Source organism: Solea senegalensis, linkage group LG3, assembly GCF_019176455.1.
Source record: "Solea senegalensis isolate Sse05_10M linkage group LG3, IFAPA_SoseM_1, whole genome shotgun sequence".
In the NCBI taxonomy this organism is placed as follows: Eukaryota; Metazoa; Chordata; class Actinopteri; order Pleuronectiformes; family Soleidae; genus Solea; species Solea senegalensis.
In genome coordinates this window covers 3506858-3526372 of record NC_058023.1, presented here as the reverse complement: position 1 = coordinate 3526372, position 19515 = coordinate 3506858, and the positions used below count along the sequence as shown (strand labels likewise).

The following is a 19515-nucleotide window of genomic DNA, read 5'->3' as shown; positions in this document are numbered from 1 at the left end:
GAATGCCACAGAGAATCTATATTGTCCTTGAGTCGCTGCTGGAAGGGAAAATGGAGTTCAGCTGGAAAGCGTTAAGTCACTGCCAGCACAACAAAGTCGATCATTCGTTTGTTTGCCCCTCGTGTTGTTTAGCGCACCTCTCAAGGCCAGAATCCGTTTGCTCCAAAAAAAAACAAAAAAAACAACTGTCCTTAAAGGTTTTATTTTGAGTTCTTCTTCAACACAAATACATCATTCAATGTCCCTACATTTCAGTGCAAGGTCAACTTAAAAAAAAAAATAAAAAAATTCTCATTTACATTAATTACAGTCACCAAGTAAAACTGTAAAGCTCAGTTGTTTTTGTTGTCAAGGCTTTGGAGAACAGTGAAGAAGGTTCTGGAGTCTGTGATTAGAGAAGTTGAAGGAATTTATTTGAAAATACATCAGGACAGGCACATGGACACAATCTGACGCCACCTCCAGTTCTTAAAGGGATAGTCTGGACTTTGGATTAAGTTGTATGACACAGACCCCAGGAGTAGAGTGGATGTAAGGTTGTTAAATCATTTAACGAGGCTCCGCTTCGGAGCTGAGAAAATTAGTTCTGGGAGAGAGTTTAGGTTCTAACCCTTTGACACCTAATCTGTCTAGACTTTTTTGCTTATTTTAACCATAAAAGGACCATAAAATGTCCTGTGAGCAAGTGATTTTGGCCCATTTTTAAAATTGATTAATTTAAAATGAAGAAAAACAAACCTTTTATTTTGAAAAAACAACAACACCGTAGTTGTACATGAACACCAGATTTTGTGTGTTTAAATTTAAAATTTGAACAGTTTAAAATATATTTAAAATACCATTTGTTTGAGTTTTTGTCTCAAATGTCCAAAAAACGGGACAAAATTTTTTACAAAATGTTACAAATGTTAAAAAAAATAGTTTTTAGTTGGGCCCTATTTACTGGCCGGTATTGCTACGCCATGCAAGCCACAAGTCGCGTCGTTTCAGCTGTTTTCGTTAGAGAGAATGAGCGAAACAAACAAACAAACACATCCAACTATGAAACTGATGATGCACTGCGTAGAGAAAATCCACCGGGTTATCTTTATGAACCAGAGTACACAGACGAGGAACTTTACCAGAGAGTTTAAAACCCATTAGTTATGTGTCCAAAACTCTCTCCCAGAACTACTTTTCTCAGCTCTGAGCCGGAGCCTCGTTAAATGATTTGACTACGTTGCATCCGCTCTACTCCTGAGGGTCTGTGTCACACAACTTAATGTTCAAACATCCAAACTCGATCCCTTTCACGATGTCCTCAAAGATGACACGTGTAATCATCTAATGACCTGTTAGTGAATACAGTTGCAGTTATAAAACTACACAACAACACAACCCCCAGTTGCTTCTAAATGTGTGATGATGAAGATGTGGATATCAAAAAATGTTCAAAACACATTTAAAACTAAACTGTATGTAAATGACAGAAAACAGAAAAAGGCAGCATTCAGAAATGCGTTAGGGGCATCCGTGTGGTAATCATTTTGAAACTTATTTTCATGAAATCCTGTGTTTTTATTCCGGTGTTCACCAGCACAGCTGCTCAAAAAAACCAGGAAACAAGACTGAAGCAGGACAAAGTTTGAGAGTAGAATATTATCCAGAGAGAAAGCAGCGATGGGAGTGTGAAATGATGTTGTTTTTTTTTCCTCCACCCCTTTTACCAAAGTTAAGATGTGAAGTTTGAGTTAGAAAAGTCATTTCACCACCAGAGGGTTGAGACCAGTGAGTGATGGCCGGCGGTCATGTATGTGTGTTGGGGAAATATACTGATCAGGCCAGGTATCCGTGTCTGGACTTACAGCGGTGGGAATATGTTTCCTCTTACCGCCTTGTAGTGAGCAACCAGCAGTGTTTTGAATTAAGCATGAGCAGCCATGGGCAGCCATCACAAGGAGTTTGGAGGAGAGCGATGGTGGTAGAGACCGGGGAGACTGAAGATAGAAGGCCTACAGTGTTCTGGGTCAGTCGGAGGGCACGGAGGGGAGGAACTCATCAAGTCGGGGAGTTGTAGTTGTCCAAACTAGGAGGGAAAACTAAAACTTGGAACACAGAGGGGGCTTAGTCAGGGGAAAATCGTATTCAACCCGATTCGGGTACGAGGATTTGCACTCGCCGGGTATTCAGCGATTCAGAGTCTCATTAATATTCACTCCGAGGTCAACTCGAGGGGCAGAACGTTCCTGGAGTAAAACTCACAGCTTTCTCGGAGTGGTTACTGCTGTCAGACTTGAAGTGAACTTTAGAATTGTGGTACGTGACTTTAAAAAATATACAAACATATCCGTTACAGCTCCACACAGTGGCAGTATTGGTGCACTGCATGCAGAGGCAGGCGATGGCAACAGCAAAATTGAGCAAAATGCTCAAAGAGAGTATCCATGAGATGTTTCATGAGTGAATATTGCTCAAAAAAACCCTGCTCGTTAAGCTGTTGCCCCTGTGCTGCTACTGTATACGCACAAGCGCTCCCCCAGGCAGGTCTGGTAGTTTTGCTTGACCTAACCTCTTCAGATGAAGGACACAGCATTCAAACAATGTTTCAAACAAAGACCCAAAATTTGGGATGCACGATTTTGGACTTTTTGCCGATGTCCGATATGTCGCTATATCGGGAGTGGTTTGGCCGATAAGCAATACCGAAACTGATGTATAGGTTTTCAGGTTTTTTGTATTTTTGCTTACTCATGTCACAGCAGATTTAGATTTAGATTTAGATTTTGTAAAAATTGGAGAGAACACCAGCCTGATACAGTCATGTGGTCAGAGCAGGCAGAGAAGGTCATCCTGATGGAGCTGACTAACCCGTGGGAAGAAGGCTATGACAAGGCCCATGGGGGGAAGATCCTGAGATACCAAGACCTCGTCATGGAGTGCAGAGAGAAGGGGTGGCAGGCATGGCTGTTTCCAGTTGGGGTCGAGTGTCGAGGGTCATTATGTTGCATTGTCGTCCGTTCAAACTTGTCAAGAAGTAATAACGTGGCTGTTTTGTGTGACTTATCTTTGCCATCTTCAGATAAGTCGTGTCTGCTGCAGCACCTGACAGCTGTACTCTTGCCGTGTACTTTCCTTCCAGACTGCGGTCGCTATTCTTGGCAGGCGAGCGATGTGACGTGGAGACGCTGGAGTGGACAAAGAGAAGCTTCGCTGTTCCTGTTCTGGACCACTGGTGGCAGACTGGTAGGAAGAGTTGTATTACTGAAATGAGACGCTAAATTCAATCTTAGTAGCATGATTGTTTTTGTCTTTTTTAAAATTGATGTCTTTATAGCTTCAGTGGGAACACAAATAACCTGTTTTCATTTTATTTCGTATTCATATTCCACTCAGACTCGACACAGAAACTGACTCTTAACTATACTCGTCTGAGCGTTCCAATTTTTATGCTCCGTTCTCCTGCCATGTTTTGTTTTTTTGGCTTAAAGCGTCACATTATAGCCAGGCTGGCTTACAACTGCACACTCTGTTCAGTTTATATTGCAGGATTTGTGGTGGTTGAAGCTCAAACAGGCATAAAGTTGTTATTGAACTGCTGTTAAAGTTTAGTTTAGTAGAATAAGGGAGCACTTTACTCTCAGATCTTGAGGGATTAACGTTGGCTTCACATGTACACGTCAACACTTGACAGTGGGCTCTTCTGCGAAACGCGCCATGTCCATTTTTCTGACATAAAAACCCATTATTTATGGGGAGAACAAACTTGTCCTGGAGCTTCGTGTGGGCTGTGAAGTGTCAGAGCTAAAACTTGAAGCTGGGGACACACTACACAACTTTCACAGTCTTTGGCGATTTTGAGAAGACTCGGAGTACACACGAACCGACTGGTTTCAGCTGAATTTTTCATGACGGCTGTAAGACTGGGGATCACAGACTTCATGATTTGTCAAACCAACTGAACACATCACACGAGCAAACTCTCAAACGGTTCGCTGCCGCTGTTTCTTGCTCTGAGAAATCAAAGAAGTCGTCTTGTTGGGTATGGGTGAAGTGAAATGGAGGAGTCGACGTTAGCGTCGTTGTTTTCGATATTCCAGCTATGTCCTGTCGTCTTCTGACGCTACGCCCTGTGTTCCACCTAGTATTTCTTCATTGTCTGTTGGCAGCATGTGTTTTCATTTGGGTCGACAATGGTTCACTTCCCTGTCCAGGCCTTTCTGCGTGGCGTTAGGATGTTCTCCGGGTTCCTCTCACCCGTTCAAAAACCTTCAGAGGTTAAATGGACTGGTGACCTGTCCAGGGTGTACCCCACCCTTCGCCCAATGTCAGCTGGGATTGGCACCAGCACCCCCGAGTAATGAATGAATGAATGGAGGAATTGGGTCCTACGTTGCCCTCAAACGCTCATATTACTGCTACACCTGAAAGGAGCTCTTTTTAACGTCCAAAGAACCAGCAAGACGCACATTAAATGAATATAGTATAATTCATTTAAATATTTTGCTCACCTTCAAATGTGGTGTTCCATTACAAATGAAGTTGTTTAAAACATATCGCCATGTAAATACGAGCTGAAATACGGATCATCTGCCTTATATTCGTCTTTTTACAGCAGAAATAAAGGAAGAGTCCTCACTCTTCCAATACCTTTGGAGGCGGAGACTATAAAATTGGCAAAAGTCTAATTTTTTATGCTGTACTGAGTATCGGCAAATTGAAGTAATCGCACTTTGTACTCAGTCGGGGAAAAAAAGTGTCGTTATAATGTTCGCTCTCATCTTAAACTCATCAGTGTGTGAAGATTATAAATAAAGTCTCTGCTCCGCTTTATTAACCTGTGGCCTTGAACAGAGGCGTAACTCCAGTTCCCGCCGTCAGTGTGAAGCACATTTTTATTATTCTGCCCTCTTTCATTAATCCATTCTGATGTGTTTCTATATCGCAGACCTGGGAATTTGGTTCACAATCCAACAGCAGAGGAGTAATTACGACGCTGACGACCCCACACTTTGAATTTCTATTTTACCCCTGGAAACCGCTCATCACTTAGAGTGATGTGTCATCGTTTCCAACAGATCGAGACGCGGCAGATGGCTGCTATCACAGAATATTGCCTTTCTTTCTTTCTTTCTTTCTTTCTTTCTTTCTTTCCCCTTAATAGTTCAAACTTAACAAATTAAAATGAGAATCATTACTGAAACAGCCCAAATCTGACCTCCCACAGAGCTGTTCTTTAACCGGAGACATTTCTGGGCAGCGCAGTGGGATTTTGACTGGCACTGCCTTTTATTGAGTTCACTAATTGACCCGTGTGGTGCACTGAGTGACCGGCGGAGATGTGAGGACTAAGTTGTGCTCAGTGTGGAGATAAAGGAGAGAAAATAACCACTCTGATGCCTTGTCTGTCAGACAGGGAGAGGAGCCCGAGATTACATTTGCACTGGGGCGAGCTTGTAGGTCTCTTTTAGCGAAGTGTTCTTTACTTTGGGAAATTCTAAATACACAAAACCACGTCCATAATGTCACCTAGTCAATATCTTAAAGGTAATAAATGTTTTAGGCGAAGTCGGTATTGGTCAGATACTGGTCAAAATCACTGGATCGGGTAATGGGAAGATCCATAAATACTAGATATCGCATGCTTCACTCTGCACAGATTGTTAAGAATGTAAATAAAAATCAGCCAAAGCATTTTAGCTGAGTCACGTTTGGGCCATTTATTTTGTTCTCTTTGGTGGAGAACAGTGTGCGTTACACAGTTGGAGAATTATGTTGTTGAAATGACTCGGCACAAATGTGTCGTTAGCGGCTTCATACGTTCATAAATGGTCTAAAATGATTGTGTCGGAGTAATATCAGACACAACAAAGATAAAATAATCATGATGTGTCATCAGAGATTAAGGATACGCGTTGATATCGCGGAACTCTTCCGAAAATCTCCCAACGTTATGCACCACAGCTTTAAATCAAGATTTATAATTTTGAGGAGTAGATACGCTGTGTTTTCCTACAGCCTCCAATAGGTTTTAAATGTAATATTTAGTGAAAATTGAGCAGGACTTTGAGGCAGGATCCGCTCCAGGCGGAGTGTAAGTATCTTGGGGTCCGCGAGTGAGTGGAAGGATGGAGCAGGAGATTGACAGGCGGATCGGGGGGAGTGGACGCTGAACTGGTCTGTTGTGGTGGAAAGGTTCTCGTTTTACTGGTCGATCTACGTTCCAAACCTCACCTGCGGTCATGAGCTTTTGAGATGAAATCAGGTCCAACTGTGCCAGCAGAGGTTGTTTGTGGCTTCTGGTTAGGATGCCTCCTGGAAGCCTCCCTGAGGAGGTGTTTCTGGCATGTCCTTTCCGGGAGGACACCAAGGGGGGTAGATCCAGGACACACTTATATCTCTTGGCTGGCCTGGGAATGCCTTGGGTTCCCCTGGAGGAGCTGGCGGAAGTGGCTTGGGGGGGTAAGAGGGTGGTCTAGACGTCCTTGATAAGGTGGAGACAACTGGATGGAACTCTGACTTTTAGGAATAATATTCTGAAGAAATCAGCAGTTTAATGCAAGTATATTTAACAAGCAAGGGTTAAGTTTTGTGTTTACCAGAAAGAATGTTTCTTTTTTCACGTCTTAAATTGAATACGTCTGGATGATGAAAATGGAATCGGTGTCCCGAGTTTCTCGTTTCCCCAAATTGTTTTTCAGACCTTGGTTTTAATTATTCTTGGATCGACACAATTAGCCTTTTTGGAATGGAAGTTTGAGTCCAGGCAGTTTGCCACCACACTAATGTCATGCCTCCTCCTCCTTGTAGTGTGATTGCCGTCCTCCCCGAGTACAAGTGAGCTATGATAAATGTGCCGGCAAAGCTGAGGAGAGTAAAGCTGGATCTCTCTCTCTCTCTCTCTCTGTGTTGTTGTTGCATCCCTTTTCACACAAACGGCTGATCGATACGAGAAGATAAGACGACATCTGTGTTAAATATGGAATCAATACTCTTGTAGGTTCGCTGGAAATCCATTGACCTTGAGTTTGCACTGGCAACACACTCTTGATCTGAGGGCAGATGAGACCGCGCGGCCCATTTGGTTCAATATTGCGGCATTTTTAGTGACGTGATTTATCGCTTTAACCTCGGCGCGTGTGCAGATGTATGCCGAGTTTTCGTACAAGGCAGGAGTCCTTGGAAGTTTGAAGACTGAAGAGGTTTTAAGTGGCCACTGAGACTGGTTGGATTTTTGTTGTTGTTCAAACCCAACTCCAAAAACAATCAACCAATCATTATGACCGATATAATAGTTGGCCTAAGCGGCTTCCGGAAAGAATACGTTTGTGTAAGCTATTTTCTTGTTGTCAAGAGGTTTGGAACGGAGGTTGAAGCCAAGGGCTCTTATTTTGAAGGGCTAGAGAAAAAGGGGGAAGTGAGGTGTTTTAGGGCAAAAAACATCAGTGCTTACCAAATCTGGAAATGATGATGTTCCCAAATGTCTTGTTTTGTCCACAAACTAATATTATTCAGTTTTAATGATTGATTTCTTTGTCACATGGAGCAAAGAAACCACAAAAGTTGAAAAATGTGAAAAACCTCAAACCAGTTAAGCGGCTCGTCAAAGTATAGTTGACACTTTAGTAATCGATTAATTGTTTCAGCCTTAGCCAAGAGTGCATTCAAAATGGATCTAACTGCCCAACCTGCAGTGAGAGCACCCTCTGCTGGAGCATGCAGTAGTTACCTCAGATGGTTTGATGAGCTTCTGGACTGTAAAATTTGACCTCACGCAAGTTTTTAACTTCAATTTAGAACTTTCAAGCCATAGACTTGAGATGTAATAAATTACCACATGCATTAAATGGCGTTTTCTCTATTATGTGTTACTGATACGTGAGGAAATATTGCATTACACAGTGTTTATATTGGGACTTTATTGGGTCTGCTTTGTCATCCTTTAAATGTGGGACCTCGTATAGAAACTTTGGACGGAAATCTAGTCTACAACAATAAATATGTGCACATTTACCACCTTGTTATTGGCTTTGGCTGCGTTCAGTCTGGTTTGTGAGTCCACTGATGGCGACTCCTTCACGGACTGGAATCCCTCCAACTCCCGGATTGGGATTTGGGCCAACATTTGTCAACACTAGTGAATTCCTCCCAGCTGTTTTCTGTTTTCCGTTTAAACACATATGAGCTAAACTATTGTTGTGACAGGAATGTGTTCTTCGTCGAGGACAGTGTGGGAGTCGGGGGAGCATACAGGCAAACAGGCGATTGTGATATTGGCAAATCCTTTTGGTGCTGTGTGATTTAGTTGTTTACTCAGAAATGTAGAAAATTTCCCTTTGGTCTCTGTACCTGCAACATTTCAGATTGCATTTTTCCAACAGAGAATCTCTGCATCTTCCTCCCCTGTAGCCTCAGGGTTTTTTTGGAGATAACATTTAATTCCAGCCTGGGTTTCGCTCTTCTTCTTTTTTTCCCCTTTCCCCTCACACATTCACTGCACCCAAACGAAACCCTGTCACACTTTGTGGCCGCCGGAGCCAGGTGTGATGATTTATTTATTATTTTTTATTGAGTTTGGAGAACGGTTGTCCTCTTGATTTCTGTCTCGATGTGTAAATCCCACCGGATTCTTCACTGCCTGCTAAACTCAATAACTGGCCGGTCGACTGCCAAGCGGAGCAAATCTAAATGTGCTCTCCACTCCCACCGGCCCCCCCACCCCCCACTGTTTGTCTGAAGGAGTTTGAGTGTGCGGGTAAATACATGTTTGATGATAAGGTTAATCAAAAACAAGGCTTTTGTTGCAGACGCTCAAGCTGCCTGCAACAGTCAGTTTGAATTATTTAATCTTTTTAACGACGACACTTGTCTTATCACACCTACAGTATGTAGCATATAGTGAATAAGGTGTTTGTTTTATTCTCTATTACCTCTGCTGTTTTATCCTTCCTTGGATTGTAAAGAGTGGTTGTATGAGTTACTGTTGCTTTTCTATCATTTTTTTTTTTAAACCAGGCCTGACATTCTTGTCTGACCTTTTGCATCAACAAGACCGGTTTTTCGCCAAGAGAACTGCCACTCACTGAATATTTTCTTTGTTTCGCCATTCTCTGTAGATCAGAAAATGGTCTATGGGAGAATACCTTTCACCTTTTGTCCTTAAGTCTGATCACTTGCAACTGTAGTTACTGTCATGTGATTACATAGACTTAAACAGGTGTAGCTAACAAAGTAGCCACTGAGTGTACATCAGTTCTCTACAAGCTGTTATACTTTTCCTGTAGATATCAACTGGAATTTTCCACACATATGGTGGTTGGTGTAACAGAGGAGGACACAAGCGTAGGATAGTGCAAGAAGGAGGCAGATGATCCACGGTGGCGACCCCTAAAGGTTACGACACAATATCAAGAGGCAAATGTTCACGTTTCAGCACTAGCTTATCAAGTCACGTTTCAGCTCAAACACTTCTCGACTCTACGTCAAGTTTTCTCTCCTTGTTACAGATGTTTTGTGTCGGATAAATTACACCCAACCGTAGTGGACATCACATCGCCGCTCACTTAAGCAACATTAGCAACTCTCGCTAAGTAGCTAGCCGTGGCAGCCACTGCTTCGCTAACTTGCTCTGATAGCAACCACCAGCACCAAGCATCAGACCTACCCACCTTCGAGCTTTAAAGGACCATTTGTACTGTTTTTATCGTACTCGATACTAAATAGATTTTGTGGCAGCGTAATAGTAATAGACCACTAAATGCAAGTCATCGCATTAATGGGGAACATTACTCGTTGGTGTTGCCGATGAGAGCGAGTTCTCGTGGTACTGCTCCGTGGACGAATGGACCAAATGCTCCATCGGCCTCTGGTGGTGAGTGAGTTCATGAGTGGCTGCTCGTGTCATGGTTCGCTGTTCGACCGTCTCTTCAGAGACAAATCATCCATCAGGGAACTTTTCAGCAATGTCGCCGCCTTGACAACTCTCCTTCATCTTCTCCTCCACAAGAACAAACTCAAAAAGAGTTTAGCATTCAAGGGTAGTTTACCTTAAAACGGGAATCACAGAGACAGAGACGGATTCCTCCTCAAGATGTTCATTATAGTCAAAGTTGTTGTGTTTTTTTTTTTCTTTTCTATCTTCTGGCTTTCAACTGCAGAGGAACTAATTTTTCAAAGTTGTGACAGCCCTTTTAAGTCGCACCCTCCATAGATTTGGTTCTCATCTCGAAAATATTGATAGATCTTTCTCTTCTACGGCTACATCTCCAGCACAGGTACATTAAGCCTTTGCTGTTTTGTTTGATGGAAATGGAACAAAATCCATCACCGATGAAAGTTCTCATTAATCTTTTCCCGCTGCATTTATTTAATCGGGAAAATAAACATGCACGGTGCTCGTAAATTAAAAATTTAAATAGTTAATTAAAGTGATGTTACGTTGTAATGTCTAAAGTTATATCATTATATGAAAATACAATAATTGTACCACATAATGTAGCTTTAAAACCCTAGTAGTACAATGTTTTCTTTTCCTCTTTTTTTATTAGATTATTTAAACATATGCAGCTGTTTAGAGGATTTGGATATTTAATATCTTGGATTTTTGTCTTATGGTGGACAATTGTGCTTAAGTTGGGTTAGACCTTGAGAGGAATTTCCTGAAATTGGAAACTTTTAACGAAGATGACTTTTACTCGAGGTTATATTCAAATTATATTGCTGGAAATGTTTTTGTACCTCCTTTGGCCAAATGAATAATGAATAAAAAATGAAAACTGCAAGTAGCGTAGGTGCTGAGGCGACCCGTGAGACCAGGTGCACCGACGACAATTGGATTGTCGGAGAGGAAAAAAATAAGCCCTGGATTTAGTGATATATCGCGAGTGCTTGGTATAGATACAGTCATTTAGTCTTTTCTTTATTGACGTTATCATATTATTTTACATAAAATAAGAACTGGAGATGATGATAAAGCTCGGAAGTCAACAACGTAGCAGCGTATTCAGGCTACTCTTGTGTGGTCATATCGGGGGATGTTGGGGTGTTTGCCAATATCGGATAATACATTTTTAATGCCAATATCTGCCGATACCAATATGGTGCCAATAGTATCCCTTATTATTATAATACTTAATTGTGGAGTATATTAAGTGTAGACCACTGCCTGTAGACCACACACCTGGGCATTATTTCCCCATCCATACCCCGAAGGCCTCTCCTTTCTCGCAGCTGACTGTGCGTGACCACTGATTCGTACACAGTCGCATCCGGAGGTAGTTTCTCCGTCCTGGTGGAGCTCGGCCACTTGGGTCCCCAGAAGGCCCCCGGTCGAATCAAATGGGGGGTCGGTCGATATTGAAACGGGCAGTTTGGCGCGATGGTGCCATGGGGAGCGGCACCGTGTTGATATCTCCTTCCTGCATCTCACACCTCACCCGCCGTTTCATTTTTTGTGTCGACGCTCGGAGCCAATTTTCCGCAATCTGTGCAGAAAATGATTAACTGCGCCGACAAGCTTGCTTCAAACGAATTTGACTAATTCGACCAATTTACCTTGTGAATAGTTATTTCAGTTCGGAACACTTGGCCGCTGCACGGGGGATTAGCTTTCCTGATGCAGAGTAGATGTGATTGGTGTGTGTGTGTGTGTGTGTGTTCTCGTTATTCTCATGCGCGGCTGGCAGAGTCAATCATTCCTCAGTCTGCTGCCGCCGCCGTTGCCGATTCATCAGCCGAGACGTGACGCATGCATCGCTTCACTTTCACCTGCCTCGCTCTCGCTCCGTCTGTCCTCCTCCTCTGCCGACATCATCATTAATATTATTACATAAGTGCATATTTACAGTAAATAATCATCACCTGTCGCCCTTCAACCACCTGAAGCTCGATGTGGCTCGGGCTCTTTTTTTCCTCTTGTACGTGTGTGTGTGTGTGTGAAAACACACCTGCCATTTTGAAGCCTGATAATAATCTGCGAGCTATTTTAAGCCCAAGTGCCACTGACAAGGGGGGGTGATGAAGGTTGCTGATGTCACTGGTGTTGCCTGGCAACAAATGTGTGTTTTTCAGTCGGCAGGTTTTGGCTGCTCCTCCAGTGAATGGTGTTGGTGGATTTATTTATTTTTTTGGTATCCGTGTCTTTTTTTGTATCTTTGCCCGTGTCTCTCTGACAGACAGCAGATGCCTTTATACACACACAGAATGCAATTAAAAGAAGTGGACTGCCTTGGAGCATCTGTCTTGTCAAATAAAACTGCTTCTCCCTTCAGCCTTTGCCAAAATGCACGGGCTGGCAAAAGATTGGAAAAACAGTCTGCCATGGGGGACCTTTACAGGCTCTTTGTAAAAAAAACAACAAAAAAAAACCACTTACTCGCTGAAGAAAAACAGACTTTTAAGAGCCCGGGACATTCAGCACCTCAGCAGACAGACAGTATTACACTGGATCAAGGGTTAATAATGACTCTTAACCTGAAACTTGAGAGCTCAGCAGGAAGATTACTTCTGCAGTGTGGATTTGAGCGTGATCGTATCAGCACCCACTGGAAGGATAACTTTTCAAGAGTGGTTTCTCAACTTGGACAGCTTATTAACTTTTTTTTTTTTAAATAAAGAAAATATACTAGTCTACGGGTACGACTTTAGAATTACAATGTTTTTCTTTTGGCACAACCCATCCTGGGATGTGAACCGACGACTCTCTGGTTATGAGCCCAGTTTCTTTTCTCCTGTCCATGAGCTGCTATCATGCAGTAATTTAACATTAACACTAACCTGTGGCCTTTAATGTCAGGTTATTTTAGAACAAGTAATTAACGGAAGAAGAAGTGTGATTTCTCGCTCCAAGAGACTTGAGATTTATTCAAATTCACCTTAAAGGCAGTGACATTTTAACAAGTTAGCTGATTTCTATTTGATATGTAATGGAAAGGGAGAAAGATGAAGAAAGAAAACATATCTGTGATTGTGCTACTTTTGTGTTTTAATAATATTTGCATTATTATCCACTGACATTTAAAACTTTAGATCAAGGATTGTCTAAATCCCTTGAAAGTTAAAAAAAAATATACAGCTGAGAAGTGCATTACCAAACTGTCCAGAAGAGGGCGCTGTGAGTACAGCTTGGTCTGCATCCATACTGTAGAAGAAGTAGACACCTGTGATGTTATGTTCATGTGACAGTGGAGGACAGACCTAACAAACCTAACTGTTCTCTTCTTTTGTAATGAACTATTTTCCTTATATTATTATATAATATATAATAATATATATTATTTATCGGTCCAGAGCTAATTTCCTAGTGTTTTTGTAAACTTTACCTGATTCCAAATCTCTTCAGTGGACAATCACGACACTAAAGCATCAGAAATGTGGTGGTTTTATTTCATGGATGGCAAGAGCTGTGTTTCCGTCGAGTGGAATGGTTTCGGTTTGGTACAGTACGGTGTATTTCCTCGTAAATAACCACCTCCTCGTAAACAACCTTCCATTTTTTGGCACACCTTCCCTTAGACCGCATTTTTTCGACTGTATTTCCTTTTAACACCCGCAGTATGTTCTCATACTAAACTTCACATCTTGTGGAGACAAACAGCCACAAACTGAGCTACTTATCTTACTGACGTGGCCATCGGGCACTGTCCACACCCTGCCTACCATATAAAGATACTGTTCTCAGTCAAAATGCAACCCAGGGCTTTACCTTTCCAGACACATCCATACTTTACCAAACCAAACCGACTACAGCTAACTCCCCATTTTGTGCTCTGTGGGCATGTGAGCATTAGCTTAATGTCTTGTGTCATTCAACACCAAGCACCCCTTAAGCTTCCCTCGCTTTCTCGCTCAGTCTGATTACATTCCCGCAGACACGGTAATGCCATCTGCATTACTTGTGGCTTGTGTAATTACATCCCTAAGAGTCGAGGTGCGACGTCTGCATTATCTCGTTGTTTGTTGGGAGCTGCCGTCGCCGGCCCTCCGACGTGGGACTTCATCTGGCATTCATTCCAAGACCATAGAAGCGTTTGTCAATTCAGGTTTCCAAGGCACACGATGGGCATCTTTCATTAGCAAGTTAAGTAGTGAATTGGTATGCACGTACTCGGCCCTGAGCGCACGGGGCCGCGGTGTCTGGAAAGTCATTAGGGAGGCTACGTTTTTTAGCTGATAGAATGAAATTGTCTTGTTTGGAAATGGGAGAACATATGCATAATAAGTAGGGCTGAAGGATGTTGAATAAATAATCTAATTGCGATTATTGTGACGATAAAATTTGGATTGATTGTACAGCCTCAGTAGTAGTAGGGCTGTCACTTCTTTTCCCAAAACGAATATTACATGCCAAATTTTGTATGAAACGGTATGTATTGCACTTCTAGGCTGTATATGTTGAACTCAAACAGGTTTGTAAGGTTTTCCTTTCAAAGTTTGTATAGATATCGGAATTGTGGATAAAAATTGCTAATCTTTTATCTCCATGTCTGTCTCTTGTGGCTGGTTTCACCAAATCTTTTCCTGCTGCTGCGGTAACAAATGTAAATCCTGACACATTTTTTGACATTCTTCCCTCTGACTTTCCTGAATTTTAACATTCTGCCCAATCTCTTGAGCTCGGCTAATCAAGCCTTTTGTTAGTACCTGTGTCGGCTGCTCAGCTGTCTGCCAATGTTGCTCTTAGTCTGAGCAGTTTAGGCTTTTTTCTTAATCACAGACTTGTAGCAGAACTAATCCCACAGGTTTGTAGTGAAATCACTTATTCCTCCACCAAATACTGGCAGAACAAGAAGGGAAAGAAAATACGATGCTTCCTTGTTTTTAAAACCAGACTTGTTTTTCTGCTGCAAGACGTTTATTCATGGTTTCCTTTTCCACTATTTCTTCACAGCCACTTTAGTTGGGCTTGATATTCTGGGTTTAGTCTGATGCAAACAAATTAAAATGAATTTTTTAAAAGAAAACTGTGAAAACAGAAGAAACTTTTCACAGTTCAGAATCTGGCTGAGCATCTTGCAGTCGATTCTCTCTCTCTCTCTCACACCGTCCTCTTGTTTTCTTCTCCTCCTACACCACATTGTCTTTTCAAATGACCTCAGGTCAATGTACTTGTTCAGCTCCCAACTGAGTTTCCCCAGCAACTACATATCACCAGGACAACCATGGGCTCTGCTGTGCATTGACAGTGTATGTTGTTGCAAAAGGAACCGCCGTGGCTTTTTCTCACAGGTTTGTTTAAGTCACTGTTGTTGTTTTGGTCACAAAGTCTGTGAAGGTTTCTCATCAAGGGTATAAATAGATGTAAGCGACTGGAGTTGCTTGCTGTTTTGTTGTTTTGCCAATCTAATTACCTCCACCAATGCGTTTGTTTGTTTTGCTCATGATCCAAACTTAAGTATCGTGTGGTGAAACAGAGTGACCTTGGCTTAGATCTGTGCTTTTTAAGTGTTTTCTCTAGCTTGGCATTAGTTTGGAGTAATTGGGTCGTGTGACATTGAGGCTACTGAAGAAAAATCAAGTGTTTTTTGGAATATTGATATAAGTTCTCTTATCCAATATAAAGAGGTATAAATGGTAGTAACACAGTACAACATATAGTTTTGAAGACCGTGGTGGGAATCACCAGAGACACCACAATACGATATTATCGTATTTATGTGACGATACAATCTCCTCACGATATTTAAGTGATGATATTTCCACGGTTTGTACGTAATGATACAACATTATCACGATATGCAAGTGATGACGCGATATTTTCATGATATGTAAGTAAAGATACAATATCACGAAATTTAAGTGACAATATGATATCACGATATGTAAGTGCCGTTGCGATATTATCAAGATATGTGAGAATAAAATTTATCGCGATATATGACAATAAAAGTTATCACGATATGTAAGTGACAATATGACATCACGATATTTAAGTGACAATGGGATATTATCGCGATGAGTATTTGCGAAATCATATATTGCAATACGCACACACACAGCACCATCTAGTGAACTGAAATGTCAATTGATTTTTTATGCTAAACCACAAAAACCTTTATAAGAAATAAATAATTTATATTTTGTGTCTCAAAAGCTGCGCAAAATATCACAATGTTTCACCGTATCGATTTTTTACTAGGAATGATTAATTGGTCAGTATTGGTCCGATCACTGGATCGGATATGGACAGATAAAAATGTAAATTACGATAAAATTCAAAAATCCTATATAGCTTCATAAATGTTCATAAATGGTCTAAAATGACTGTGTCGGAATAATATCGGTATCGGCAGACAGCGGAGTTTGTGATATCAAGTGAGCTGCTAACAATTCAGTTCAATTTTTATAGAACACTCTGTGTCATACAAAAAGAAGGGGGGAAAAAAAGGATTTGTTAAAACCTGGCTACCTTCAGCCTGCAGATTTTTGACTTTTATTCCTGAAAATTAAGCAATTTTTGTGTAAATTGGATTCAAAGGAGAACTGAAATGCTCTCTCTGATTTTTAATCGACCATTTTGTTGAGGAACGTAGATACTGCCTGTAAACATGAGTAAGCATTGGAATCTACATTTGTGTGTCTGTCCACTTGGTCAATGCGAGTCCAATCTGTACTTTCTCTGATTTGGTTCCCAAATGTCTCAAAGGAGGAAACATCTATCCGCGTCGAAAAATTAGCTGAATGTTAACGATCTGTAAACCCGGCGGCGAAACACTTCACTCCTTTCAAACACACCTGGACTAATTCACTGGGCAAAGTGTTAAATGTCACGCTAACTGCAAACATCCCACAAGTCCCAAACCGACCGCCCTCCAACACATTCATCACACTCAAAATGCCTCTCACTGGCCAAACTCATCTCTAACCGGTCGAAGAAAGATTGATTTGTTTTTGTTCTGCGGGGAGAGAGAGAGAGTGAGAGTGAGGGGGAATGAGAAGAAGCCGGAGCACACGAAAAGATTGAGTTGGGAGTACAGAGGGAAGACCGATACCAAGATTCATTTTTTATTTTTAAGGGTGTGCGTGAGGGTGTTTTTTAAGGACGTCCACGACCTGTCAGTTAGGCGAGCGGAGAGACTGAGAATGCACCTGCAGCTCACTCAGTTTCTAACGTCGGTAAAGGTTTTCCTGAGGCGTTAATGGATCTCCGTCGCTAGTGTGACGTCTTCTTCAGTAGAACTTGATATCACTTTGAGGATTTTAGGAATTTCGGGCTGAAGGTGAACTTCCTGTTGCGTCAGAACAGCAGTTCAGGGTGACGTCACTAGCGGCGTCTCATTCCGGGGGTCTAGATCCTGTGAGGTGTGGAAAGACAAAGTCTGTTACTTCTGTCACTTGTAGTCAGGTCAATATGAGCACAAAGGTAATTTTGCTACTTGGTATCGCATCATTACGGGCCAAAAATAAGCCATTTTGAATTTTTTGTAATTTATTTGGCAATTGGAAGAAGGAAATGAAGTTGTCCTCAGTCATCCAGTTTTTGGAGTTTGGAGCTGCGCTGGCCACCATTTGTCCTTCACCATCAACCATCGACGGAGGTGTGAGGGCAACTTTGTATGCAGCTTTCATCTCCTACCACTTTATACTAGACATATGAGGGTCACGGGAGGTGCTGCTACCAATCTCAGCTGACATAGGGCGAAAGGCAGGGTACATCCTAGACAGATCGTTTTCGGACTGTGGGAGGAAACCGGAAGACACACGGGGAGAACGTGCAAACTCCACCTTATTCCTTGAAAGAAATTCCAAATTCACCATTTCTCACAACTCATTTAAATCCCAAATTAAAGCCACACATCATATTGTTGGTCTCGTTGGATAATCTTCCCTCCACGTTTTTAATTAGTTCCCCGTGGAACAAGTTGCAGCGACTGTGGCGAGTTTATAAAAGATTAAAATTTCATTAGGGTGGCTATTCTACACAGGTTTTTACAATAAAAACCATTCACCATTTCATCCCCCCGAAATCATCGCTTCAGCGCGTCTGCTCGTCGTTTGTCACCGTGGCTTCACGCTGCTTATACGAGCACTGACTTATGAAACATCCATTTTCCCCCCGTTAATGAATTAATATCTAAAGACGTTTCAGAGACACTTAAAGCCCCGCGGGCTCGCTGATCCTTTTGTTATTCACAAACAAGCCGCAGCTTAATTACCGCTCGTCCTGCCGTCGCTAATATGGAAATGTTGGCACTAGCTGCTCGGGGAAAAAAAAAGGGTGACGATATCGTCTTACACTTAGCAGATATAATGTCCTGTTTTCCTCTTATGTCACTGCAGCCAAGAGTGTCATGGCATTTTCAGGCTGTTAACATGCAAATGTATGCAGCGAGTTGCACTTAACTCAGAGTTTAAGGTTTGTTTTTTTTGGTAACACAGGGAGGAGGCAGACACTTGAAGTCGTATATTCTTATTAAAATATGCTGGTAGAGGGAATGATGCTTTGCCAGTGGATAAAACATCAGTGTTCTGGGGTTTTGAAAGCGCTAATGGCAAATTAAATTCCAAGTAGAAGGACAGTTATGCAAATGATCGCTGGTTCAATATGACAGTGATGTGCAAAAAAAAAAAGGGAGAGGATTCATTAAACCTTGAGGGAAAACTCCAGCAGCAGGGGATGAAAGCAGGGTCGCATACAATCACTGTCCACTTTATTAGGTGCAGAGAACACCTAACACGTTTTCAGCTGTGGTTATTTCAGCTGCACTTCCTTTTTTATATTTTTGAACCAGTGTGGTCATTCTCCTCAAACTTGTGCTACCAAATGAGATATTTTCACTCAGAGAACTGTCACTCACTGGATATTTTCTCCTTTTTTTTTTTGGACCATTCTGTGCCTGGATATCTCAGTATTGCCATCAGCAGTTTGTGAAATGCTCAGTCCAGCAACCATTTCCTCCTTCCAGTTGAAAGACAAGACTGAGACACCATGCATAAAATGTACTTAAGTATAGTAAATGTCATATACTAAATCAACTAATATAAATGTTAGCTCACAAACCTCAGTCACTGCTGACGTTTGTGCTAAAGAGCTAACGTTTAAATCAACTAATATAAATGTTAGCTCACAAACCTCAGTCACTGCTGACGTTTGTGCTGAAGAGCTAACATTTAAATCAACTAATATAAATGTTAGCTCACAAACCTCAGTCACTGCTGACTTTTGTGCTGAAGAGCTAATGTTTAAATCAACTAATATAAATGTTAGCTCACAAACCTCAGTCACTGCTGACGTTTGTGCTAAAAAGCTAAAGTTTAAATCAACTAATATAAATGTTAGCTCTAAATGTTAGCTCACAAACCTCGGCCACTGCTGAAGTTTGTGCCAAAGAGCTAACTTTAACTCAACTAGTATAAATGTTAGCTTACAAACCTCAGCCACTGCTGAAGTTTGTGCGAAAGAGCTAACGTTTAAATCAACTAATATAAATGTTAGCTCTAACTATTAGCTCACAAACCTCAGCCAGTGTTGAAGTTTGTGCTAAAGAGCTAACGTTTCAATCAAATAATATAAATGTTAGCTCTAACTATTAGCTCACAACC

The 19515-nt window shown here is 41.6% G+C and overlaps 1 protein-coding gene across 1 annotated transcript in view; it reads left to right on the top strand.

The window, feature by feature from the left end:
- Positions 1–19515, top strand: part of acss3 (acyl-CoA synthetase short chain family member 3) — a 42019-nt gene that overhangs the window by 16502 nt on the left and 6002 nt on the right. Inside the window, exon 9 of the mRNA XM_044020703.1 lies at positions 3119–3222. Within this exon, the coding sequence (XP_043876638.1) occupies positions 3119–3222 (104 nt within the window). The remainder of the gene's footprint in view (positions 1–3118; positions 3223–19515) is intronic.